This window comes from Entelurus aequoreus, linkage group LG05 (genome assembly GCF_033978785.1).
Source record: "Entelurus aequoreus isolate RoL-2023_Sb linkage group LG05, RoL_Eaeq_v1.1, whole genome shotgun sequence".
Classification (NCBI taxonomy): domain Eukaryota; kingdom Metazoa; phylum Chordata; class Actinopteri; order Syngnathiformes; family Syngnathidae; genus Entelurus; species Entelurus aequoreus.
The window spans coordinates 34,970,939-34,998,892 of NC_084735.1; the positions used below are offsets into that span (position 1 = coordinate 34,970,939).

The 27,954-nt window shown below is 40.6% G+C and overlaps 1 protein-coding gene across 2 annotated transcripts; it reads left to right on the top strand.

Annotated features, from left to right (window-relative positions):
* The first annotated feature begins 10,427 nt into the window (after positions 1 to 10,427).
* On the top strand, positions 10,428 to 27,727 carry arhgap35b (Rho GTPase activating protein 35b). 2 transcript variants are annotated; one of them, XM_062047955.1, is made up of 7 exons: positions 10,428 to 10,968; positions 16,027 to 19,915; positions 20,024 to 20,165; positions 23,338 to 23,415; positions 23,491 to 23,622; positions 23,787 to 23,892; positions 26,001 to 27,727. In XM_062047955.1, exons 2-7 carry the CDS (start codon positions 16,196 to 16,198, stop codon positions 26,413 to 26,415), a joined length of 4,593 nt encoding a protein of 1,530 aa, XP_061903939.1. In that variant the 5' UTR covers positions 10,428 to 10,968; positions 16,027 to 16,195; the 3' UTR covers positions 26,416 to 27,727. The 2 variants fall into 2 exon arrangements, with proteins under 2 accessions (XP_061903939.1, XP_061903938.1); XM_062047954.1 differs by having other exon boundaries at positions 10,428 to 10,958.
* The last annotated feature ends 227 nt before the right edge of the window (positions 27,728 to 27,954 follow it).

Genomic DNA, 27,954 nt, shown 5'->3' on the forward strand with positions numbered 1-27,954 from the left:
CATCTCACTTCACAGGTGTGGCATATCAAGATGCTGATTAAACAGCATTATTATTGCACAGGTGTGCCTTAGGCTGCCCACAATAAAAGGCCGCGCTGAAACGTGCAGTTTTATCACACGGCACAATGCCACAGATTTCGCAGGTTTTGAGGGAGCATGCAGTCGGCATGCTGACTGCAGGAATGTCCACCAGAGCTGTTGCCATAAATTGAATGTTCATTTCTCTACCATAAGCCGTCTCCAAAGTAGTTTCAGAGAATATGACAGTACATCCAACCGGCCTCACAACCGCAGACCATGTGTAAACACACCGGCCCAAGACCTCCACATCCACCAGGTGCACCTCCATGATGATCGTCTGAGACCAGCCACCCGGACAGCTGCTGCAACAATTCGTTTGTATAACCAAATCATTTCTGCACAAACTGTGAGAAACCATCTCAGGGAAGCTCACCTGCATGCTTGTTGTCCTAATCGGGGTCTCGACCTGACTGCAGTTTGTCATCGTAACCAACTTGAGTGGGCAAATGCTCACATTCGATGGCGTCTGGCACGCTGGAGAGGTGTTCTCTTCACAGATGAATCCCGGTTTACATTGTTCAGGGCAGATGGCAGACAGCGTGTGTGGCGTTGTGTGGGACAGCGGTCTACTGATGTCAAAGTTGTGAATTGAGTGGCCCATGGTGGGGGTGGGATTATGGTATGGGTAGGCATATTTTATGGACAACAAACTTAAGTTCATTTTATTGATGCCCATTGTTGTGCCATTCAACCGAGACCATCACCTCATGTTGCAGCATAACAATGCGCGGCCCCATGTTGCAAGTTCTGTACACAATTCGTGGAAGCTGAAAACATCCCAGTTGTTGCATGGCCAGCATACTCACCAGACATGTCACCCATTGAGCATGTTTGGGTTGCTGTGGATCAGCATGTACAACATTGTGTTGCAGTACCTGCCAAAATTCAGCAACTTTGCACAGCCATTGAAGAGGAGTGGACTAACATTCCTCAGGCCACAATCAGCAACCTGATCAACTCTATATGAAGGAGATATGTTGCACTGTGTGAGGCAAATGGTGGTCACACCAGATACTGACTGCTTTTCTGACCCCCTCTCCCCCCTTAATAAAGTAAAATTTCACATTTCAGTAAGGTGTGATGGATTATCTTGGCAAAGAAGAGTAGCTCACTAACACAAATTTAGACAGATTTGTGAACAATATTTTAGAGGAATATGTATTTTGTGTATACAGTAAAAGTTTTTGATCTTTGAGATCAACTCATGAAAAATGGGAGCAAAAACAAAAATGTTGCGTTTATATTCTTGTTCAGTGTATTTATAGCGACGCTGTGATCACGGGATGAGTGCCAACGTTGACGTCTGCTTCCTTGCTCCTCAAACTTTATTCTAATTCCTAAATCATGCCTCTCACATGGATAGTAGAAGAACAAGGACATATTCCGACAAGCTGGTACACTTTGACAGCCAATCTAGACCCGCAAATGCAAGAACGACACAAAAAGACATTTGGTTCTACCCCAGTTTTGTTTGTGAGGATTATGAGTAATTCTTTATCTAAATGGGAATACATCAACATCCTAGCTGTCAGCATCCTTATGACAGCAGACCTTGTGCAGTAACTTATGTTTTATTATGTATGTTGGCTCTCATAAAGTCTGCAGTGAGCAGTAATCAGTGTGTTTTAAATTAATGTGCCATGTATGCCTAAAATGAGCAAAATACGAAAATATTACATGTTATTATAACTGTGACCGTTGCTAAATTACATACCGGTATATTAGGGCTGTGAATCTTTGGGCACCACACGATTCGAATTGATTCTTGGAGGTAACAAATTGATTCAGAATCGACTCTTGATTCAAAATGATTATTGAATCAAAATCAATATTTTTTAATAACATTGGGTTTCAGTTCTATGATTAACTACATTCCTCCATAAAATAGATAAACAGCTCTGATACATTTCTATAGTACTATAGAAAAAATTAAAATAAATAAATAAATTATATATATATAAATATATATATATATATATATATATATATATATATATATATATATATATATATATATATATATATATATATATATATGTGTGTGTGTGTGTGTGTATACATATGTATATACATTTATATATACTGTATATATAAAGTAAGTATACACACACATATATATAAATATATATATATATATATATATATATATATATATATATATATATATATATATATATATATATATATATATATATATATATATATATATATATATATATATATATATATATATATATATATATATATATACATATATATATATATATACACATATATATATATATACATATGTGTATATACATGTATATATGTACACATATATATATCAATCAATCAATCAATCAATGTTTATTTATATAGCCCTGAATCACAAGTGTCTCAAAGGGCTGTACAAGCCACAACGACATCCTCGGTACAGAGCCCACATACGGGCAAGGAAAACTCACCCCAGTGGGACGTCAATGTGAATGACTATGAGAAACCTTGGAGAGGACCGCATATGTGGGTAACCCCCGCCCCCCGTCTAGGGGAGACCGAAAGCAATGGATGTCGAGTGGGTCTGACATAATATTGTGAAAGTCCAACACATCAGCGAAAGTCCAGTCCATGGTGGGGCCAGCAGGAACCATCCCGAGCGGAGACGGGTCAGCAGCGTAGAGATGTCCCCATCCAATGAACAGGCTAGCGGTCCACCCCGGGTTGGGAGCAGAGTAGAAAAGAAAAGAAAAGAAACGGCAGATCAACTGGTCTATAAAGGGAGTCTATTTAAAGGCTAGAGTATACAAATGAGTTTTAAGATGAGACTTAAATGCTTCTACTGAGGTAGCATCTCTAACTTTTACCGGGAGGGCATTCCATAGTATTGGAGCCCGAACAGAAAACGCTCTATAGCCCGCAGACTTTTTTTGGGCTCTGGGAATCACTAATAAGCCGGAGTTCTTTGAACGCAGATTTCTTGCCGGGACATATGGTACAATACAATCGGCAAGATAGGCAGGGGCTTGACCGTGTAGTATTTTATACGTAAGTAGTAAAACCTTAAAGTCGCATCTTAGGTTCACAGGAAGCCAGTGCAGGTGAGCCAGTATAGGCGTAATATGATCAAACTTTCTTGTTTTTGTCAAAAGTCTAGCAGCCGCATTTTGTACCATCTGTAATCTTTTAATGCTAGACATAGGGAGGCCCGAAAATAAAACGTTACATTAATCGAGACGAGATGTATCGAACGCATGGATAATGATCTCAGCATCATTTGTGGACAAAATGGAACAAATGTTAGCGATATTACGGAGATGAAAGAAGGCTGTTTTAGTAACACTCTTAATGTGTGACTCAAACGAGAGAGTTGGGTCGAAGATAATACCCAGATTCTTTACCGAGTCGCCTTGTTTAATTGTTTGGTTGTCAAATGTTAAGGTGGTATTATTAAATAGATGTCGGTGTTGAGCAGGACCGATAATCAGCATTTCCGTTTTCTTAGCGTTGAGTTGCAAAAAGTTAGCGGACATCCATTGTTTAATTTCATTAAGACACGCCTCCAGCTGACTACAATCCGGCGTGTTGGTCAGCTTTAGGGGCATGTAGAGTTGAGTGTCATCAGCATAACAGTGAAAGCTAACACCGTATTTGCGTATGATGTCACCTAGCGGCAGCATGTAAATACTAAAGAGTGCAGGGCCAAGAACCGAACCCTGGGGAACTCCGCACGTTACCTTAAAATAGTCCGAGGTCACATTGTTATGGGAGACACACTGCATCCTGTCAGTAAGATAAGAGTTAAACCAAGACAAGGCTAAGTCTGTCATCCCAATACGCGTTTTGATACGCTCTAATAAAATATTATGATCAACAGTATCGAAAGCGGCGCTAAGATCAAGAAGCAGCAACATAGATGACGCATCAGAATCCATCGTTAGCAATAGATCATTAGTCATTTTTGCGAGGGCTGTCTCCGTAGACCCAGGAATTGGGTCAAGTAAACATGTTGTTTGTTTTGTCCCATTTACACATTTTAACAATTCCTCCAATGTTATTTCATCAAAGAGAGAGAAACTATTTTGGAGGGCAGTGTCCGTCGTATATACAGTCGTATTTGTGTTAATTGAACCCAGTTGTAGCTGAGATGCATTGTCTTTAATCTCTTTTCTAATGACTTCAATTTTCTTATTAAAGAAATTCATAAAGTCATCTGCTGAGTGGGTGGAGCTACTGGGAGGAGTCCCTTGTTGGGTTAGCGATGCTACTGTACTAAACAAAAATTTAGGATCATTTTTGTTGAGGTGGATGAGATTTGAGTAATATTTAGCTTTAGCTGAGGTAAGCATGCGTTTATAAGTTATTAAACTATCACTCCATGCTTGATGGAAAATCTCAAGTTTAGTCGCACGCCATTTGCGTTCCAGCTTTCTACATGATAATTTCTGGGCTTTAGTTTCTTCTTTAAACCATGGGGTACGCCTTTTAGGGGCCCTTTTTAGCTTTAGCGGTGCTACACTAACAATGGTGTCGCGCAGAGCGTCGTTAAAATTGTTAGTGAGGTTATCAATAGAGCCCACATAATTTGGGAATGGTGCCATTACCGAAGGCAGTAAGTCAGTAAGAGTCGTCGTTGTGGCAGCATTAATGTTGCGGCTGCTATAGTAGTTATTATTATTATTATTAGTTTGTTGACAATGAGTCAGAACTTCGAATTTTATAAGGTAATGATCGGACATTACTTTAGTGTACGAGAGTATCGTAACTTTGGAGGTGATGACACCCCTGACAAGCACTAGTTCTATCGTATTACCGTTGCGATGCGTGGGTTCATTTATTATTTGTGTAAGACCACAGCTATCAATTATAGTCTGGAGCGCCACGCATGGAGGGTCCGATGGGGTATTCATATGAATGTTAAAGTCCCCCATTATGATTATATTGTCGGCGTGCGTCACTAGATCAGCAACGAACTCTGAAAATTCATTGATAAAGTCCGAATAGGGCCCTGGGGGGCGGTAGATGACAGCCAGGTGCAGAGGCAGCGGTGTGACAAACTTCAAAGTAAGCACCTCCAACGAGTTATATTTATTATTTAGGTCCGAGGTAAGGCTAAAGTTTTTGTTGTATATTAGTGCAACACCTCCACCCCTTTTAATGGGACGGGCAATATGCGTTCCCGTATAGCCAGGAGGAGACGCCTCACCCAGCGCAAAAAATTTGTCTGGTTTGAGCCAGGTCTCGGCTAGACCAACGACATCAAGATTGTTGTCTCTAATGACTTCATTAACTAATAACGTTTTGGAAGACAATGATCTTATGTTTAAAAAGCCCATATTATAGGTAGTGGGCTGTTTTGAGGAGTTTTTGTTGAAAGTATCCGTAGTAGCAATATTAATAATGTTACGTTTATTATGCGTAGTGCACTTTAAATAATTTCGACTCTATCTAGGAATTGATATGACAGGAAATTTTAGATTGTTCGCCACCTCAGTAAAATGCATGTCCACCTCTGACGCAGAAAAAACATTATGTGAGTTGTATATTATTCTAAGAGAATTGCTATGTGTGCAGGGATTATCCAGCCTGGCACTGGCTAGTTCTAGCTTAACAGACTCCTTATTAGCGCTTCTTTGAGGATTAGCCTTTAGCGTTAGCCCCGCTAACAACAACGCCTTTAGCTTTGTTGTTAGCCCCGCCCGACATCCCCGCTTCTGCTTCCGAGCACACCGCTTACGTCTCTTTCGTTGACGGTCTCCGCTGCAGTGGCGTGCCGTCACTAGAGGCAGGGGAGGCACGGCCTCACCTGCCATCATGGAAAGAAAAAAAAAGAAAAAAGAAAAAAATAATAATTAAATTGTTATATGTATCCAGTGATAATACTAAAGTTATTTTCCATTTAACTTCACCAGTTTTAGATTATTTTTATTTTTATTTTCACATTTGCCGTTCAAATACTGAGAAGAGACAGCAGCCACTTGAGGCACGTCACTGATTTGTGCCTCAACATGGATTGTGCGCAATGACTCGGCTAACTGCTGGCCTACTGTGCAGTGAGACCGTATTGCTATATGAATTATATTATACGTTTCCATAGTTTAGTTAGCTGAGGTATATAATGTACAGTGTATTTTGTCAACATCTGTATGTGTGTAACGTATTTCTTGTGCTGAGCGATCATAAAACTGGAGGCTCGTCTCATAACCCCGCCTCCTGGTGCCAAGCACCTCCGCCGCAGAATACACCCCCGACGGGAGCGCCGCGGCCACACCAACCAAAGCCCACACCCAAACCCTCCACGTGCAAGACCGAATCCAACCAAAAAAAGTCACTTAACAAGAAGCCAAAAAGTGCAAAAACAACAATGCTCGCGCTGCAGGAGCCGCGAACGACCGCAGGGACACAACATTAGGTACACCTGCACTGCAGGTTCATATGTTTGTAAATCTGACTGTGATGATGCAGTCATGCCTCACCAGACATTAACCTCACCGCACGCCACTGCTCCGCTGGTAGGCCACTGCTGGATGTAGCTCGCGAAGAATTCCCAAGCTAGCGAGTAGGTCCACCGTACACGCATCTTTCAGCCCAAAATGGCCAGATCTCTCCACATCCAGAATCGTAAGTCGGTCGTAAGTGATCACGGAGTGAACACGCTGTGAGCCAGCCATGAAATTGACTGAATTGACGGGTATTTTTGCCAAATCGGTCTACACTTCCAAGAGCGCTTGCAAGAAGCTGCCGCCGTGAAGCGCCGCCATCTTGCATCATGTACACATATACATATATATGTATATATATATATATATATATATATATATATATATATATATATATATATATATATATATATATATATATATATATAAACATGTATACAGTAGCCTAGTGGTTAGAGTGTCCGCCCTGAGATTGGTAGGTCGTGAGTTCAGTAGGTCGTGATTTCAAACCCCGGCAGAGTCATACCAAAGACTATAAAAATGGGACCCAGTATCTCCATGCTTGACACTCACTGACATCAAGGGTTGGAATTGGAGGTTAAATCACTAAAAATGATTCCCGGGCGTGGCCACCGCTGCTGCTCACTGCTCCCCTGTGTGATCAAAGGTGATGGGTCAAATGCAGAGAATAATTTCGCCACACCTAGTGTGTGTGTGTGACAATCATGGGTACTTTAACTTTAACTTAAATATATATACACACACACACACACACACACACTCACACACACACGCACGTATTAATTGTGTATATACAGTACAAACCCCATTTCCATATGAGTTGGGAAATTGTGTTAGATGTAAATATAAACGGAATACAATGATTTGCAAATCCTTTTCAACCCATATTCAATTGAATGCACTACAAAGACAAGATATTTGATGTTCAAACACATAAACTTTATTTTTTTTTGCAAATGATAATTAACTTAGAATTTCATGGCTGCAACACGTGCCATGAAATAAAGGGCATGTTCACCACTGTGTTACGTGGCCTTTCCTTTTAACAACACTCAGTAAACGTTTGGGAACTGAGGAGACACATTTTTTAAGCTTTTCAGGTGGAATTATTTCCCATTCTTGCTTGATGTACAGCTTAAGTTGTTCAACAGTCCGGGGGTCTCCGTTGTGGTATTTTAGGCTTCATAATGCGCCACACATTTTCAATTGGAGGCAGGTCTGGACTACAGGCAGGCCAGTCTAGTACCCGCACTTTTTTACTATGAAGCCACGTTGATGTAACACGTGGCTTGGCATTGTCTTGCTGAAATAAGCAGGGGCGTCCATGGTAACGTTGCTTGGATGGCAACATATGTTGCTCCAAAACCTGTATGTACCTTTCAGCATTAATGGCGCCTTCACAGATGTGTAAGTTACCCATGTCTTGGGCACTAATACACCCCAATACCATCACACATGCTGGCTTTTCAACGTTGCGCCTATAACAATCCGGATGGTTCTTTTCCTCTTTGCCCGGAGGACACGACGTCCACAGTTTCCAAAAACAATTTGAAATGTGGACTCGTCAGACCACAGAACACTTTTCCACTTTGTATCAGTCCATCTTAGATAAGCTCAGGCCCAGCGAAGCCGACGGCGTTTCTGGGTGTTGTTGATAAACGGTTTTCGCCTTGCATAGGAGAGTTTTAACTTGCACTTACAGATGTAGCGACCAACTGTAGTTACTGACAGTGGGTTTCTGAAGTGTTCCTGAGCCCATGTGGTGATATCCTTTACACACTGATGTCGCTTGTTGATGCAGTGCAGCCTGAGGGATCGACGGTCACAGGCTTAGCTGCTTACGTGCAGTGATTTCTCCAGATTCTCTGAACCCTTTGATGACCGTAGATGGTGAAATCCCTAAATTCCTTGCAATAGCTGGTTGAGAAAGGTTTTTCTTAAACTGTTCAACAATTTAATCACGCATTTGTTGACAAAGTGGTGACCCTCGCCCCATCCTTGTTTGTGAATGACTGAGCATTTCATGGAATCTACTTTTATACCCAATCATGGCACCCACCTGTTGTCAATTTGCCTGTTCACCTGTGGGATGTTGCAAATAAGTGTTTGATGAGCCTTTCCTCAACTTTATCAGTATTTATTGCCACCTTTCCCAACTTCTTTGTCACGTGTTGCTGGCATCAAATTCTAAAGTAAATGATTACTGCTGCCCACTGCTCCCCAAGGGGATGGGTCAAATGCAGAGGACAAATTTCACCACATCTAGTGTGTGTGTGACAATCATTGGTACTTTAATCTTAAAAAATTTGCAAAAAAAGACATTTTTTTTTATCAGTTTGAACATCAAATATGTTGTCTTTGTAGCATATTCAACTGAATATGGGTTGGAAATGATTTGCAAATCATTGTATTTCGTTTATATTTACATCTAACACAATTTCCCAACTCATATGGAAACGGGGTGTGTATATATCATACTTGCCAACCCTCCCGTTTTTAGCGGGAGAATCCCGTTATTCAGCGCCTCTCCCGACAACCTCCCGGCAGAGATTTTCTCCCGACAAACTCCCGGTATTCAGCCGGAGCTGGAGGCCACGCCCCCTCCAGCTCAATGCGGACCTGAGACTGAGTGGGGACAGCCTATTCTCACGTCCGCTTTCCCACAATATAAATACGCTTGCAAGTTCCAAAACGAATGGAAACAAGAATTTCAGTTCATCCAGGACAGTTCGAAAGGGGAAGGTGTATGTTGCCTGTAAATATGTAGAACAGACTTCTCTATTGAACACGGTGGCTGAAATGATTTCTCAGTCATGAACAGAGAAGTTAAACAGGACAATACTGCCATCTAATGGCAGTATTGGAGGTCTCAAGGTTGGCAAGTATGGTATATATCAGGGGTCGGCAACCTAAAATGTTGAAAGAGCCATATTGGAGCAAAAATACAAAAACAAATCTGTCTGGAGCCGCAACAAATTAGAAGCCATATTACATACAGATAGTGTGTCATGAGATATACATTGAATTGAGATGACTTAAAGGAAACTAAATGAGCTCAAATATAGCTACAGATGAGGCATAATGATGCAATATGTACATATAGCTAGCCTAAATAGCATGTTAGCATCGATTAGCTTGCAGTCATGCAGTGACCAAATATGTTTGATTAGCACTCCACACAAGTCAATAAAATCAACAAAACTCACCTTTGTGTATTCACGCACAACGTTAACAGTTGGGTGGACAAAATGAGACAGAAAAAGAAGTGGCATAAAACACGTCCTAGAAAGTCGGAGAAAGTTATACATGGAAACAAACTAAAGGTGAGTTCAAGGACCGCCAAAATTAGTAGGACAAAACGGCGCTCGCCAAATACTCGAATCAGTGAAGCATTTTTAATACAAACAGTGCTTTATAACAATTAGGGAGGTTTGTGTCATGTTTGTCCTCATACAGAAACCATATTAAAACCAAAAAAAATTGTTTTTTTCCCCTCATCTTTTTCCATTTTTCATACATTTTTGAAAAAGCTTCAGAGAGCCACTAGGGCGGCGCTAAAGAGCCACATGCGGCTCTAGAGCCGCGGGTTGCCGACCCCTGGTATATATATATATATGTATATATATATATATATACATATATACACCGGTATATATATATATATATATATATATATATATATATATATATATATATATATATATATATATATATATATATATATATATATATATATATATATATATATATATATATATATATATATATATATATATATATATATATATATATATATATATATATATATATATTTCTACATATCCATGTGTATTTATACCGTATACCGAGTCCCCCCCCCCCCCCGATGTTTGTATCGACCCACCCAGCCTTCTGATGTAGCCGTGCTGCAGTAGTGTGCGGGCGCCGCTGGGTGAGTCCCTCTCTCCGCCGCCTCTGCCTGCACCGCTCCGCTCTCCCGAAGAAAAGAAGAGAAGGACTGGGTCCAGGGAAGGAGGAGGGCCCCCACTGCTACAACCACCGCTACCGCCGCCATTATCGGGAAAAGCTGGCTCAAACCTCACTTTCACGCAGGCGATCTCACTCGGACGCTTGATTTGGATGTTTTGCAGCGAGACGATTGCAACAAAGTGGCCCGTTTTGTGTGAGGCGTGTGCGGCCGGCCCAGCTTTAAATGTGCACAACAATGGACACAATAATGAGTGAAAAGCCAGCAACGTGGTGAAGCGAAGAAGAGGACGGCTTTCAGGCTTTTTTGTTGTTGTTTTGCACACCGGGGATTTTTTTTTGAAAAGTGGATTGTTTTTGTCTTTTGGGGATATTTATTGCCTTTACAGTGTTTTTCAGTTGCATCGGTGCAAAAAAAAAAAAAAAACCCAACAAAAAACAACAACAAAAACAAGCGATGCAGAAGAGGAGATGGTAAGCAATGGTAACTGTTGTTTATTATTAACAATCACATATCGAATGTTAGCTGTAGCTCACCGGCCCCAGCCAAGGTGTGTTTTGTGTGGCTTTATGCGGCTGCACATTAGGCGGCTGGGCTGCGGCAAGGCTGACAGATGCAGCAGGAGAAGGGCAGATATGTGCAATGGCATGCACGCCCTCTAACTGTATTTATAGCTTTATTGTCTCCATAAAGCACTGTTTAAACAGTAGAAGTGATAGTGAAAATACATTATTCTGCAATCTCATTATAGACAGCAGCAGGCCTGGTGTGGTCAGACCCTCTTGTGACTGACTGGCCCCCTTGGTAATCCTTTTGCAAAATGATAAGAGAGTAGTATGTAACGTTTTAAGTCGATTAAGGTAGTGACTTTGTTTGCATGAGCCCCCAGGTTGCTTTCAGGAAGCAGCAGGGAATTTATTTGGGATGTCAGGCCTAGCCCAGCTGAGAAATGTGGACTGCTAGTACCAGTGGGTTCTGACCCCAGCTAAATGTGTCTGCTTATTTACTTCTCTTTATTTAGAATTGTCAAGATACATTCCAATGTCTCCTATTGCAATACGGACACGCTATTGTTAATCATGTTATGCGCTACAATTGTTGGTACCTTTTTGACATCAAGCTATACAAATTAGGGCTGCAGGTATCGATTAGTTTTAGTATTCGAGTAATCTGTCGATTAGTTTGTTTGATTCATCGGATATAACATACTTTTAATGCGTATTTTTGGGAAAATAGTTGTAATAAACAATATACAATCCTAGCGATGGTGTTGCTGTGCTATGTACTACACATTAAGATTGTTTTTAAACATACCACATGCTCATGAATTACAACTAAATGTATGACATCTTATGATGCAACTTTATTTTCCTTGAATTTCCGATTTTATTCTTGAAAAACGTTTTTGTCATTACAATGTTATTCTCATAAAATTGTGCTTTTTTTTTCGTACTATGACTTTATTCTAAAATAGCATTTCAACGTTAGCCTTTTAGTATTCCTTATTTTTCCTGCATGTACAGTATTTTTCGGACTTTAAGGCGCACTTGATATCCTTTAATTTGATCAAAAATGAACAGTGGGCCTTATAACCTGGTGCACCTAATGTATGTATTAATTGTTGTTGTGCTTACTGACCTCGAAGCAATTTTATGTGGTACTAGGTGTAATGATAAGTGTGACCCGTCACACATAAGAGATATTTGTGGACTGCAAGTTAACTGATGCCTGTTCAATAAATGACGCTAGCAAGTACCTGCAAGCAAATAAAAACACCAAAACTTTGATGTTTCATTGAGAATTTAGAACATTACTCACGGCACTCAAAAATCTGTCAAAATGTTGTAGTATGACTTTGGTAAGCCATGAAGCCACACCGCTTGATGGAACGTGAAGCATTTAAGCTACCGTAGTCAGATGTACTGTGCTTCAACATACAGGTATTATTATGGTGTGTGTATAAGGACCCCAAAATGGCACCTATTAGGAGACCTAATATTTGGCGTTATGTTTCGCAATATTATGCAAAACTAATTTTTCTTACCTATTGGTACCTGCTGATGTGTATTTGGGATCTGCATAAGTCCCATAAATGTGCGTGTGTCTGCCATTGTAGTCCGCGCCACAGTCAATAAGCTCTTTCTTTTTCTCTATCCTCTTGTTGTGGGGCATTCATCCTCCGCTGTTGCCATTAATAATAAAGAGTAGCGTACATTTCGAATTCATATCCGTCAGTAGACTCGCTTTGGAAGCGCTAAAAACTACAGATATAACAAAGATGATGGAAAGAAGACTCTGTAGAAGTGGAGCCGGGTAAATAGGACCGCCCACAAAAGGGCGCGTCATGAATAAACATTAAGAAATTGGCTTGAAGACAGTCTGTAAAACACAATCTATGCAACATTTTGACCAAAGAACCACCATTACATGTTATGTAGACCACCAATAAGTGTTTTAAATGTAGAAATCAAATCATAAGATGACCTCTTTAATGCGCCTTATACTCGTTGCGCCTTTTGTATGAAAATAGACCTGAATAGGCCCACTTGTCGGCAGTGCGCCTTATAATCTGACACGCTCTATGGTCTAAAAAATATGGTACATTCAAAGTTCGATATAGTCCGGTTCTATATAACGCAATGTTCCATGTAACGCGATGTGCCGTGGACCTTAAATTTCCACACGTTTTTTTTCCACCAGAGTTAAACACCAAATTATCACATATTTTACAAATGTATACAATAAATCTTCATAAAAGTCTCCAAAAAAAGAATTTAAAAAAAAAAAATTAATAAAAAAACAAAATATCAACCCAGTGATGTCCAAACCAACTGGTGGCTGGATAGTGCTCGCCCCATCCTGTGTTGTGGGAGCACAATCCACCATTCACGTCACAAATAGACAAACAGGTTTAGGCAGCCGAGCTATGTGCATAACTTTTTCGAAAAGAAAAGGGTAAAAAATAAGGATTTTTATATAAAGCAATCTGTATTTTATCGACCCCAACAACCACGTTATATCAAACTTTGAGTTTAGTGGCCTGTAATTTTCTTTGTTGTTTTTTTTCCTGAATAAAATAACAGATTTATTCCTAATACCTAATTTGGAAATCCTCACTTAAGGAATTCTTGAACACTTGACAAAAAACAGCTGTTAGAAAAATAATTTGCACACAGAGGTGTACTTTTCATAAGATTAATATTAAAGTACCAATGATTGTCACACACATACTAGGTGTGGTGAAATTTGTCCTCTGCATTTGATAAGACAATACTATGCATGGCTTTTTTAAAAAAAAGACTGCGTTAGTTGGGGCTGCACATAAAATCATTATAAAATGGTGAATGGGATTAGGGCTGCAGCTATCGATTATTTTAGTAATCGAATAATCGATTAGTTTGTTCGATTAATCAAGTAATCGGATGAAACATACATTTATCGTTTCAATGTGTATTTTAGAGAAAATAGATTAAATAAACAAAGATTATTCTTTATACTAATAAATGCACATCATCAACATTGAAATTGCACTTTTAACATTTGTGCATTGATTTAAAAAAAAAAAATTCAAACTCTTTGCTGTTTGCCACCACACAGATTATGGCACTCACACACCATCGCTCTCATGTGCGCTCTATTGTAGCGGCCGTGCGAAACTATGTTCACATTTAAAATTCTGTACAATAAATGTTTCTAAGTTACATTCATTAAACAATTAATCGAAGCAACATAATATAAATCAAAGCTTTTATCAAATTGAATTAATCGTTGCAGCTCTAATTTAAGTGTCAAGTGAACAAGGCAACCTCAGTGGCAAGGAATTGTACCCCTACAGGTACAGTTTTAAAAGGGCATCCTCCGATATAAAATCTCAAATGATGTATTTTGCATATGAAGACAGTCACATGTGATACATGAAGGACTAAGTCTGTCACAAATGGCCAAATATAAATTAAGTGATGTCGCAATTGATATCATTCAGACCACGGATGTCAAGATTAAGGCCCGGGGGCCAGATCTGGCCCACCACATGTATGTGGCCCGCAATGGCCTGGAAATAATGAGTATCTGAAACAAAAAACACAGTGCAGTTGCATATTTAAAAAAATAATGCAAATAAAAATTATATTACCATTCATTCAAAACATTTTTGTTAAAATAAAAATAAATACTTCTGCTATCTATCTGCTGGACTTATAATTTTAAAGCAAGTTATCCATCAAATTGTACACTGTAATAATTACAAAACATTTTAAAGTAAAAAAACTAGCAGTTGTACCGTTTTCTACTTACAGGAATACACTGTAAATATAACAACCGTAGATTTTACGGTAAAAATCAAACTGGCAGCTCAGTTGCCATTTCACTGTTAAAAACAGAACCATTTTTCCATTTACAGTAATATGCTGTAAAACCACCATAACTTTTACAGTAAAATTGTGGCAATTGAAGATTTCATTAGATTTATTTATAGAAAAAAAATCTAATGCATAGGCTTTATATTCCAAATAACTATACAAATTAGAATATTGCTGTTTTGAGAAAGTATAGCGTCTTACAGTCTTCTGCCATTTTTTGTTATTCCCAATCCTAGCTAAAAGGTACACATTCAACAAATTCACAAAATGTGTTAGTGTACTTCAACAAGCTGTAACACTGATTTGAGGAGCTCAGTGGCGACTGTATGTTATTGCCACGGTGATGAATCACTTTTACTTTTACATAGCTCAGCAATGCAGCATGGATGCATTGATTGGTTTGGCCTGTCCCACTGAATATGTTTACACGTATGGGTGTGTTAAACCATGACACCTTTAGAATTATGTCAAATTAATAACCTCTTATTTTTTCCCATTATATTTTTCATTTGTGTCCAGTCTTTTCTCGCAGAAAAGGGCCATATGAGCGTTGTATTCTTTTGGTTAAGAGAGTCTGTAATTAGGTACTCTGGTATTATAAGTCATTTTATAGTTGCAGCACAAGGATTTTTAAGATGACAACAATGTCATTTAGGTCAAGTCAAGTCAAGTCAACTTTATTTATATAGCACATTTTCAACAACTGTTTAGGTTGCACCAAAGTGCTTTACAGGTTAAAAAAAGCATGGAGCAAACAAAAAACAAACAAAAAAAAAAAAAAAACAAAAAAAAAAAAAAAAAAGAGCACACACTCCCACCAGGGTCCTTCACAGTCAATCACTTTGACCTTGATTTAATGTGACAAGATATGATCAGGCAAAATAGTAAATTGATGTGATAAAATGGCATATTTTTGGACATCTACGATGGGAGTACTTGTTTATGATGGTTTAATGGAAAACAATTCAACTAATATTTTTTAAATATTCACTGTAAATCTACCTCAAACATGTCATCAACCATTACATTGGCTGATCATACGCAATTTCCTTTGACTGTATTACTAGACGTGTCTATTTCCTTAGTATTTGCTGAGTGTTTGCCATAGTCTGAACCTATTGATACTCTCATGTAATAAGAGCATATTGTCTAACATATATTTCTCTTGTCTTTTTTGTGGCAGGGCTTGCATAGCGGATGAATAAAAGAACCTTCACCACATTTTCCACCACTGTTTAGATTAAAAGTGGAGAAGAAATAGAAATTTGAGCCCTTCAGCAACTTTATGGGCAAACATTTAAGCAAAACTTTTACACAGTGGCTATTTATGGCAAGATGATCGTCAGTCAATTATGATGGCGAAAAAGCAAGATGTCCGACCCCCCATTTACAACCTTATTGTGGTGGGTTTATCGGGTACGGAGAAAGAGAAAGGACAATGTGGGGTAGGAAAGTCCTGCCTTTGTAATAGGTACGTACGGCCCAGCGCAGATGACTTCTACCTGGACCACACGTCAGTGTTGAGCACCAGTGACTTTGGGGGTCGAGTGGTTAATAATGATCACTTTCTCTTTTGGGGGGAAGTCTCACGCCTCCTGGAGGAAGGGCCTGAGTGTAGAATGCATGTTGTGGAGCAAACGGAATTCATTGATGACCAAACATTTCAGCCCCATCGTAGCACCGCTATGCAGCCCTACATCAAACGGGCGGCCACCACCAAGCTGGCATCAGCAGAGAAGCTCATGTACTTCTGTACAGATCAATTGGGTCTAGAGCAGGACTTTGAGCAAAAGCAAATGCCTGAAGGTAAACTGCAGGTTGACGGTTTCCTGCTGTGTGTCGACGTTAGCCGGGGCATGAACCGCAACTTTGATGACCAGCTGAAGTTTGTCACAAACCTCTATGGTCATCTTAGCAAGACTAAGAAACCCATAGTGTTAGTCCTCACCAAGTGTGATGAAGGAGTTGAGCGCTATATCAAAGATGCACATACCTTTGCTATCACTAAAAAGAGTCTACCAGTAGTTGAGACATCTGCTCGTTCAAACATAAACGTAGACCTGGCCTTCCTCACATTGGTTCAGCTGATTGATAAAAGTAGAGGCAAGCCCAAGATCATCCCTTATTTTGAAGCACTAAAGCTCCAGAGTCAGCAGATCGCTTCTGCCAAGGATCGTTATGAATGGTTAATCAACCGGATAGTGAAGAATCATAACGAAACCTGGCTTAACACCAGTCTACGCATGAATACCTCTCCGGAATACAAGGAATATGTCTTCTTGGAGGGAACGGCTAAATGCAAGAAGCTTTTTCAACAGCATGTTTATCGTCTAAAGCAGGAGCACATTGAGAGGCGTCGTAAAATATATCTAAGCACTCTCCCTCTAGCACTCAGCTCTTTGGTGCCTGATCTCGATGAAATAGACCAGCTGAGCTGGTCCGGCGTACAGAAGGTGCTTGAGTCTAAGCAGCACTTTGCCCACTGGTTTGTTGTTTTGGAGGACTCTCCTTGGGAAGACACATCTCATATCGACAACATGAAGGATGAGCGGATCCCATCAGATCTTCTGGAAACTGATGAAGCAGAGGAATTATTTAATGCCCACCTGGAGCATTTGCGTAATGAAAGCCGCCGTGCAGAGATGAGGCTTGAGTTTAAACAGAGACTGTCCTCTTCTCCCTTTGTCACACCTGGTAGACCGTGGGAGGAGGCTCGTAGCTTCATCATGAATGAAGAGTTCTACCAGTGGCTAGAGGAACCAGAGTACTTGGAGCTTTACAACTGCCATCAGAAGGATATTATTGATCGCGCTAAAGAAGATTTCCAGGAGCTCTTACTGGAGTACTCTGAGCTTTTTTATGAACTTGAAGTGGATGCCAAGCCAAGTAAGGAGAAGATGGGGGCAATTCAAGAAGTGTTAGGAGAGGAGCAGAGATTTAAAGCGTTGCAAAAGCTCCCAGCTGAAAGAGATGCTCTTGTATTGAAGCATATCCATTTTGTATATCACCCTACTAAAGAGACCTGTCCTAACAGTCCCCACTGTGGAGACTCAAAGATCGAACAACTCCTGGCATCACGATTCCCTACATGTTACCCATTTTTTGATGTGAAAGCTCATTTCGGGGACACAAAGGCTGACAGAATCAATCTTGTCATACTGGGGAAGGATGGGCTGGCCAGGGAATTTGCCAACGAGATTAGAGCTCTCTGCACAAATGATGACTGGTACATCCTCGACGGGAAGATGTATGAGCTGACACTGCGGCCCATTGAAGGAAATGTACGCCTGCCTGTAAATTCTTTCCACACCCCGACTTTCACCCCTCACGGATGTCTGTGTCTGTATAATTCAAAAGAGTCCCTCTCCTACGTGATTGAAAGCCTTGAGCGTCTTAGGGAATCAACACTAGGTCGGAGAGACAGCCAGCTAGCACAGCTGCAGACATCACTGCTCTTAGTCACTAAAAGAGGTGTAGGCTCATATGTGGACATCGGAGGAGAAACTGCCTTAAACTTAATAACGCAGGGACAGCAGGTTGCAAGGAGGCTGCAGTGTAGCTTTCTAGATCCTGCCTCTCCAGGTGTAGGTTATGGGCATAATGTCAGTGAGTCACAAATCAACCAAGTGCTAAGGGGGCTTCTGGATATTCGGAGGAGCGCATCATTCAATAGCAGCTCCCCACCTCACCTCCCTGAGCCTCCAGGTCTGAGAGACTCTCCCCATCAGCCGGTTCCGGAGGCAGATCTTCGCATTGTCATGTGTTTGATGTGTGGTGACTCCTACGACATTGAGCAGCTCTTATTCCCCTTTCTGATGCATCAGCACTGCAGGCCCATGTCAAACAGCGGCACCTCTGTGTTGGTCGAGCAGACTATTGCAGGACATAAGCTGGCTATAGAGCTCTCTCTTCTCTCATACCACGCCTCCTTTACTTTACGGAAGAGTAGACTGGTACACGGTTACATGGCAGTATATTCTGTGTCCCGAAAGGCCTCCCTGGAGACCCTGTGTGCATTCTTGTGTGAGGTTCAGGACATCATCCCAGTCCAGCTGTTGGCAGTGGGAGATAGCCAGGCCGAGCTTGCTGAGAGCGACTACGCCCGTGAACAGCAGATTCAAGGAGAGGAACTTGCCCATGAGATCGAAGGTCGTTTCAATAGTGTGGTCTGTGGATCTGGGGGTGTTGTGGGAGGCCTGCACAGAATAGAAATGTTCCACCCGTTTCTCATGGAGGTAGTGGAGAAGCGCAACATTGTGGAAGCCACGCACATGTACGATAATGTTGCTGAAGCGTGCACCAATGAAAACATGTACTCCCCACGTTGTAGTTCTCCCAGCCCTGTCACCATGTTCCTGGATTCAGAGGATGATGTTGAGCCATCACCACCGTACTATGATGGCACTCTCACATCTCATAGTGTGGGCTTCAACCTGCCTGACTTGGACTCCAGTGACATCTCTCTTATCTCTGATATTAGAGACTTTGAGAGCAAACTCAACAACAAAGTGCAACCCCACGTGAGAGTTAAACCTGGCGTAACTTTCGACTTTCGAAAAGTCAGCCGAAACCCGTACATCGACACACTTGGCCACCGTCGATCCCTGCCATCTGCTGTCACTTGGGTACCTGGAGGCGACGTAGGCTACGATCCCTCAGACTACGCCGAACCAATAGACGCTGTCTCCAAACCCCGTCCCAGCAACGAAGAGATCATCTACTCCGTGCCACACGACAGCACGCAAGGAAAGATCATAACTATACGTAACTCCAACAGGAGGCACTCTAATGGCAATGGATCTGACAGCGAAGCAGACAGCAGCTCTCTAGAGCGCAGGAGGAAATTTTCGGCGGCTGCCGTGAAGCCTCGACTCTATCGCGACCGATCTAAGAGGCTCGGCAAGTTCAGCAGCTTCCGCACAAGCTTCATTGGCAGCGACGACGAGATGGGAGCGCTTCAGAAGTCAAAGGAAGATGACTTTGGGACGCTGAAAGGTGAAAGTCTGGTGAATGAGGAGAACGAGGACCCCAAAAAGAGGAATATTCTGAAGAGTCTGCGACGAACAGCCAAGGTGGGTCCTTTTCCGTAATAAGAAGTTATTTTAATCTGTTTCCTAATGAGGAACAATACAATCTTCATGCCGCATACTAGTTCATAACCTTTCCGTCTTTTCTTTTAGAAAACAAGAGCAAAGCCCCGTCCAGCTATCCCCAAGCCTGTGGAGAGTATTTATTTTGGGGTCCCCTTAGTCAACGTGGTGTCCCCAGACAGACCTATTCCACTTTTCATTGAGAAGTGTGTTCGTTTTATCGAGACCACAGGTGGGTGTTTTAAATATGTGTATACATTTTTTTGTTGCTTTATATTATAATCAGTGGCTTTCACAACTCAATTAAATGCAGTGCAAGAGCTGTATCAAAAGTTTAAAACGAATCACTGTAAAAGAGGTTTTACTGTGTTTAAATTTTTTTTCACCCAGCAAAAAAAGTCTGAAAAAGTCTCTTATGTCAGGATATCAGTCTAGAGATTCAGCCGATATTTTGCAAACGTATACCTTTTTTTTTATAGGTATCAGTCTTTTTTTTCAACTACAACAGAACTACATCAGCATATACACCCCCATACCAGTATTTAAAAAAAGAAATAGCCAAGTAGATAATTCTAACCACTGCTGAAGCACCAGCCCGTTTGTTTGCCCTGCATGTGAAGAATTGCTGTTTTTCCATTGCAGAGCTTACGCAGCTATGATGTCAGCTAGCTTGAAAATGTCTCAACTATAAGCTACGCGAAGGAGCTAAGAATTGATTTTATTGAAATGTTTGCAATATTTCAGGGGTCCTCACGAGAAAACTTTACAATGTATTACATCCATAAACCGCTATAAAATTGAGTAAATGGCGAGTTATTGTGATGTAGAGGAATCCCATATTTTTACCAATTTTTCCAGGAGATTGCCCATATTTTCAAATGCAATTGTTGATGCTCTTCTGACCCGCACCATTAGACACATGTATTAAAGGTTTGGTGCTAAATTAACCTCAACATTAGTGCTGCATTAAACATTATGTCGCCACAGGTCTCACGTTTCCTCAAATATTATGTATAAAAAAACAATTTAAAGCCTTGTCCAGCTATTTACTGACATATAGTATTCATGTTTAAATCACGTTTAATGTAAATAAATATCGTCTCCAAATATCGGTTATCGGCCTCCTTAACTACTAATAATCGGTATTTGCCCTGAAAAAAACCCATATAATTCGATCTCTAATTCAGAGACACGCAGGCACGCGCACAAATTAGGGGTGTCCCGATCCAATATAGATATCGGATATACAGTAGGTCCGATATTAGCAAAATTACAAGTATCAAAAAATATCGGCTTGCATCTAAAATCTCCGATATAAGCTCCGATACAAGCAGTCCTGCAGCGTGATTACTCGTGCAAAGCTGTACAAACAGTTAACATCTAAATGTCCTCCAATAAGCACACAAGTTTGATATTTTCTTGTATTATAGTGAAGTAAAAATGTAAACAGGCTACTAGGAGCTAGCAGCTATGCAACAGCTAAGCACACAAGCTAGACATATGTAGTAGGTGTCCTTAATTGAACAATATTGCAGTCTAAAACTAATTTTATTTTGATATAACAAGTATCAAATAATTCTAGTTACTGTACATATACAAAGTCTCCAGGGCAGAAGCGTATTAGAAAATATCCAGTAACAAACTGGTTCGCATCATTCAACTTCATGCGTCATGACCTTAATTTAATACATTATTGTGACCACTAGGTGTCACCAAAAACAAATTAACACTCCACTTCAAAAGCTTAAATCAGACCTGGGCATTCTGCGGCCCGCGGGCCGCATCCGGCCCTTTGTACGTCCCTGTCCGGCCCGCGTGAGGCCAATTATAAATTACAAAATACATTTTAAAAAGTATCTATTTCGAGTGTGCAATACAACGGTGCTGCTTTTGTTTTGAAAAGCGTTATTTGTATTACTTCCGTGTGGACGTATGCTCGTGCGCGCAGCGGCAATCACAAATACAAAATAAATTTAAAAAAACATCTTTGTCGTGCGTGCAATACAACTGTGCTGCTTTTATTTTGAAAAGTGTTATATTTGCGTATGTCCTGTGAGGGAAGGCGCACAGCGACAAGTGATGCCCGGTTATCCCCGAGACGCTAAAAAGAGAAAAGTTGATGACGAATGGCGTGTTTTCAACAAGACATGGACTGCCAAGTAAAGGTAAAGCCGTGTGCTTATTTGTGGTACACACGTTGCTGTGTTTAAAGAATATATATAGTGTAACGACCTGCTGAAGTAGATGTTGTCTTCTTGCGTTGCGTAAATGAGAAGTGAGGAGATGTGCGTGTGGAAGGAACGAGATACGTTGAGCTGTGTTAGTATAGCTTGCTCAATAAAAGTTTAAAAATTGCGTCAGACTTGGTGTGCACTTCTTCTGGACGCTACAATTGGTGTCAGAAGTAAAACTTTGTGCATACTGCACTGTTTGTGTGTTACGTCATCGGGAGGTACGTGCCACGTGAGGAGCTCGCCGCAAAGAGAGAGAGAGACAGAGAGAGAGAGAGACAGAGAGAGAGAGAGAGAGAGACAGCGTTTACAGGTGCAGCCACGCTGCTTTCCCTGGGGGGAATTCCGCCCTCAATGAAGACTCCCAGGTTTGATGGCAAGGCGAACTGGGAGGCATTTCATCCCACTTGTGACATCAATTGTAGCGTCCAGAAGAAGTGCACACCAAGTCTGACGCTCTTTTTAAACTTTTATTGAGCAAGCTATACTAACACAGCTCAACTTATCTCGTTCTTTCCAAAAGGAAAACCAATCCTCACTCCTCATTTCCGCAACAGCAACGCTTCTTCCTTCTTCGCCAATCACCTTACAGACGTGCTACGTTCACAACAAAGAGGATGCAGGATGAAGTGACAGAAATTGAAATTTTTGTATTGTAATATACATCAGGAAGTGTTGTGTAAGAAAGTGTTAAAAATAAAACCATCAAAAGCCATCTGCTTTTGTATAAAGATAAGTTAGGTTAAATGAAAATATTATTATTATCTATCTTACGGTATATCAAAAATAATTTGTGCAAAATTTAATTGAAATATTGTCGGTGTGGCCCTCCAGCAGTGCTCGGGTTGCTCATGCGGCCCCCGGTAAAAATTAATTGCCCACCCCTGGCTTAAATCCATCATAAGGTTTGTGTTTTTCATACCTACAATTGTTTTCTGAGAAATTTCACTTGATCAAGCCTTTTCTAACGTTCCACATTAAAAATAATAAAGTATGTACTAATATTTATGCTGATATCATATCGGATTGGCCAAAACTCAAATGCAGTGCAGTTCTACACCAGTGAAAACTACAACCGCAATAATAAACATTCCCTTTCAATCAGTGCTTCAGTAAAAACAAATGTTTGTTAATATATGATCATCTATGAGTCATTTTCCCTTCGTTCCTCAGGTCTGAACACAGAAGGGTTGTACCGTGTCAGTGGGAACAAGTCCGAGATGGAAAGCATGCAGAGGCAGTTTGAACAGGGTAAGTTAACAAAGCAAAGTGGTCTTTCAGTCCAGCTCTTCTTGCACCTTTGAACCTTTTTTTCTGCTCGTACAGACCATGGATTAGACCTAGTGGAGAAAGACTTCTCCATAAACACTGTGGCTGGAGCCCTTAAGAGCTTCTTCTCCGAGCTGCCTGAGCCCTTGGTGCCTTGTGCTCTGCAGGTGGACCTACTGGATGCTTTCAGTAAGCAAACACTGCTGGGTTTGGAAGGGGGATGATTCGCTCTAGGAGCTAAAAGGGTGGGGCGGGTTTTGACATCTTTTCATTATGGCGTCTTGGAATCAAATCAATGTTGACGCCGCCATGATGAAGAGGGTTTTAATGCTGGCTTGTTGCTGTGAATGCAGAAATCAATGACAGAGAACAGAGGCTGTACACAATGAAGGATGTCCTGAGGAGGTTCCCCCGGGAGAATTACGATGCCTTCAAATATGTTGTGAGCCACTTACACAAGTAAGTTCATTATTTATTACCTCTTAACTCAAGTAGTTTTTGTTTATAACTAACAAACATTTCTTTAAAACTGTGGGGATTGGTAGTGCATTTTTCACATTTTTATCTCAGAGTTTTCAACACACACGCATCAAAAGGCAATTTTTTTTTGTTTGTCATAAAACTAGACTAGATGATGCTGCTGCGCAATCACTTCGCCATCCCCCACAAGCGCTTGGTCAGTCAGTAGGGTTACACATAAACTAAGAATCTAAATACTTTAGTAAGGTTGTACTTTACGGTATAGCAATACTAATTTAGTACGACGGTACTAATCGATTAAAAAAAGGTATTATACAGCCTTTGAAAAATACCAGTACTTTTTTTTTCCATGGACATGACGACGCACCGTGGTGACATTGCTGGGAATAAGAGCCGAGGCACATGTCGCCAGTCAGCACATGCACAGACCACTTGCAAGCAGAAACAGTGTAGAGACTGCGGGGAGTATGGATTTATTTTGGCCTAAAACTAACAATAGTTGTGGAGCTATAAACACTGAAGCGCTGCTTTGCTAGCTAGCAGCTAACGTCCGTCCACCCAGTGTTTTATCTATTTCTAAATCATTAATCTTCGCCTCTATGGCGACAAACTACGTTTCTTACAAGTATCATCCCTGCAGGACGAGGATTAGCAAAACATGCTTCACTACACACCGTAGGAGGACACAATAGCTAACAGCAAGCTAGTGTTCCTCAATGTAAACAAATGGGTGGAGCTATACAAATATCGACTGTAACGATAGCAAGTACAAGAGCCACTTATAGTCGATACTACAATGATTAGTTTAAAAAAAAATTTATTATCACAAAATCTGTCTTTTTTATTGTATAGAAATGCAGGAATAAGTTCCTGGACACATGAGATATTTAAGTATAGATAGATAGTACTTTATTGATTCCTTCAGGAGAGTTCCCTCAGGAAAATTAAAATCAAAAAAGTATGACCAATGTATGACCCTGACTTGACTTGGTGTTGGATTGATACCCAAATTTGTAGTATTACCCAAAACTTAAGTAAATTATACAAAGTGTTTAATACATTTTAACAGAAGTGTAGATAGAACATGTTACAATAGAAAGTAATCGGATATTAATAATAAATAAATAAGTAGATTAATAATCCATCCATCTATTTTCTACCACTTGTACCTCATAATTTTGACAAAACATTACAATGGGAAATGACACAATATGTTACTGCATACGTCAGCAGCCAAATTAGGAGCCTTTGTAACCAATTTGCTTATTTACAAGTTACTACTAAAAGAGAAGTTTAGTATTCGCACTGTTATTAAATGCAAACATTTTAATTTGACTGCAATAAGAAACATATTTTCTGTTCAAATTAAGCCAATAATGACATTTTTTGTGGTCCCCTTTATTTTGAAAAGTATCGAGCGGGTTTGCTCAAAAAGATATATAACCATGCAACCAATGATGGCTAAGTCGCAGATTTCGAGTTGGTGATGTTTATTGCACCAACTCAAGGACAGCAGTACATAGGGTGCAAAAATATATGCAGTGCAAAAATTTGTGAAAATTAAGTGTATACAAAAAAAAAGTATTTACAAAATGCAGGAATGAAAAAACCATGTGCCACTCAAAAATCCCCAATCATTGTTTGCACTATACTCCAACTCTCCACAACCAACCTGCTTACCTACTCCCACCTTGACTAAATGAAGAGCCTCCCTTAAAAACTCCAAGCCCCTGCCTCAGGTATACCACAGACAGAAAAAAGGGTAAAAAAATTGCAAACTGTAGTATAACTAAAGTTATAATACAACTAAGATGCACATTACAATAAAAAAAGGGTGTGTAAGTAAGTGTGTAAGTAAGTGTGTAAGTACGATACCTAAAATATAAACTCTTTGTAGGGCAAAACATTAGACTAGACTGGAACATAAAATGTTGGATTTGTAACTGCATGCAAACAACTACAATAAGACTTGCAAATGAGGTTTGGAAATGTAATAAGAAGATTCATTTTAGTCTATTTTCACCTTTTTTCCAGCTTAGTGATATTCTTTTCAAATGTGTGACCGAATAAATGTGTGTGATTGTCAGGGTGAGCCAGCTGAACAGGCTTAACCTGATGACCAGCGAGAACTTGTCCATCTGCTTCTGGCCCACCCTCATGCGACCAGATTTCACCACCATGGACGCCCTGACTGCCACGCGCACCTACCAGACAATCATCGAGACCTTCATCCACCAGTGTGCATTCTTCTTCTACAACCAGCCCCTCATCGACTCCCCCACGGGCCTCGGGGGGCTCCCCGCCTCGCCCACCACCACGCTGGGAGGCACCTCGGCCTACTCCTGTTACCGCTCTTCGCCGCCACACATGGGCGCGCACTTCAGCCCCCTACAGCAGCAGTCGCCACCCACCACCCCGCAGTCGCCCCTGCAGTCCCTGCTGCCTCCTTTGCACCAGCATGCCCACCCCCACCACTCCCCCACTGAGCAGGAGACACTGTGAGACCACAAAGCCGCGTGTGCCCAGGATGACGCCGGACCTCAACGCAAACACGAGCACTTGCACACCATTTTACGACGGCGAGAGGAGGGGCCTGCTAGTGTTGCCTGAACAGCTGTAAGCTGGAAGACCACCATGTTTGTATCTGTTATTCCTTTTTCTTCATGGAAGTACTGCCACTGGATTTGTCCACTGCAAATTGCGCCCTCTAATGGAGGCCTTGAGGATTTATTTCAATGGGGTGGGGCTCACACATCCAGGGATGCACTTTAATGTTTTTTTTATTTTGGCATACTGTGTTTTTAATTTTCTCAGCCATACCCATTGCCTCTTCAGAACAGAGCTCTGGCAGATCAAACTTTGTTTACATACTTTTTTTTTGTATCCACAAAATTATCTGAAGCACTTTTTGATAGTGTAGCGTTACATTTTTTGAATCGTCCATATTTAGTGGTTGAGTGTGTGTGGCGTTTAGTGCAAACAGAACTCCCCTTATGTAAAAACTTTCATTGATTCCGTCAGAGTTTTAGACCTGTGTCTTCTTTCTAGCTGTTGGTTGATCCCATTCGGGTGTTTCAGGTTTAATTATGGCAGCCCTATTTGGCAGATCTGATATGCTTGAAGGTGTAAAATTCCCACCCAATCCCAATGTGTGGTGTCCACACTCTTAAACCATATGCTAAAAATCATGTGTGGACAGCGCCACCACATGTTTACGTACTTAAGCATATTGTTCATTATTGCTGAAGAGCTGAATGTGTTAAACTTTCCCTAGTGTGTCAATCACTGGATCTATTTTTTTTTTCTCCAAGGAATCACAATGCTTTAACTAAAAGCTGTAAAGTACACACAACAATCCGTCATGAAAATATACTGCATCATCTTACCTGCATCATCTCTAAACACGCCACCTTGAGCAAGGAGTGTGTACTGCTTGTTCATTTGTACGCTGGGGAATGAACGACACGCATCAAGTTAGTAGTAGGAAACATTTCTAGTGTGTATTTTCAAGGATTGAAAGTCCATTCTTACCATTTTTTGTGAATGGTTCAAGGCCACTTAGTGCATGATTTAAAATATAAAAGAAAATTAAAAAAAACCACAGGAGGGCGGAATGACAAGCCTCTCCCAGTTTTGAAAATATGAAATTAGTCCAAGTATGGAACTTAAAAAAAAAATTAAAAAAAATACAAATAGCTTATAACGTACTGCGCACCAAGAGGAAACCATGGAATTGGTCTGACAAAGAAATAATGTTTAAAGATGAAGGCCTTATGTGAACTGTATGATAGTTAATAAATTAAATCTTGTAAAATTGTCCTCAGCTTTCCTGTGCTTTATTGATGAGGTAACTACTGTACGTATTTTCATTGTATAAGTAACGGGGGAGATTGGGAATGGTTGTCGCACTCACATCTCACCACCAGCGGGCGCTGTTTCTGAAATTGTGGTATGGAAAATTATAGAAATTGGGATACGTGCTCGCTTACATAGTCATCTCTGTATTTGGATTTTGAGCACTGTAACTGTGATTTAGCATAT

Bases quoted from the DNA above. Each gene is read 5' to 3' on its own strand.
- arhgap35b (XM_062047955.1), top strand. From the start codon at position 16,196: ATGATGGCGAAAAAGCAAGATGTCCGACCCCCCATTTACAACCTTATT. The intron at 23,416-23,490 runs GTAAGTTAACAA...CTGCTCGTACAG, and splicing joins GCAGAGGCAGTTTGAACAGG to ACCATGGATTAGACCTAGTG. The intron at 23,893-26,000 runs GTAAGTTCATTA...TGTGATTGTCAG, and splicing joins GTTGTGAGCCACTTACACAA to GGTGAGCCAGCTGAACAGGC.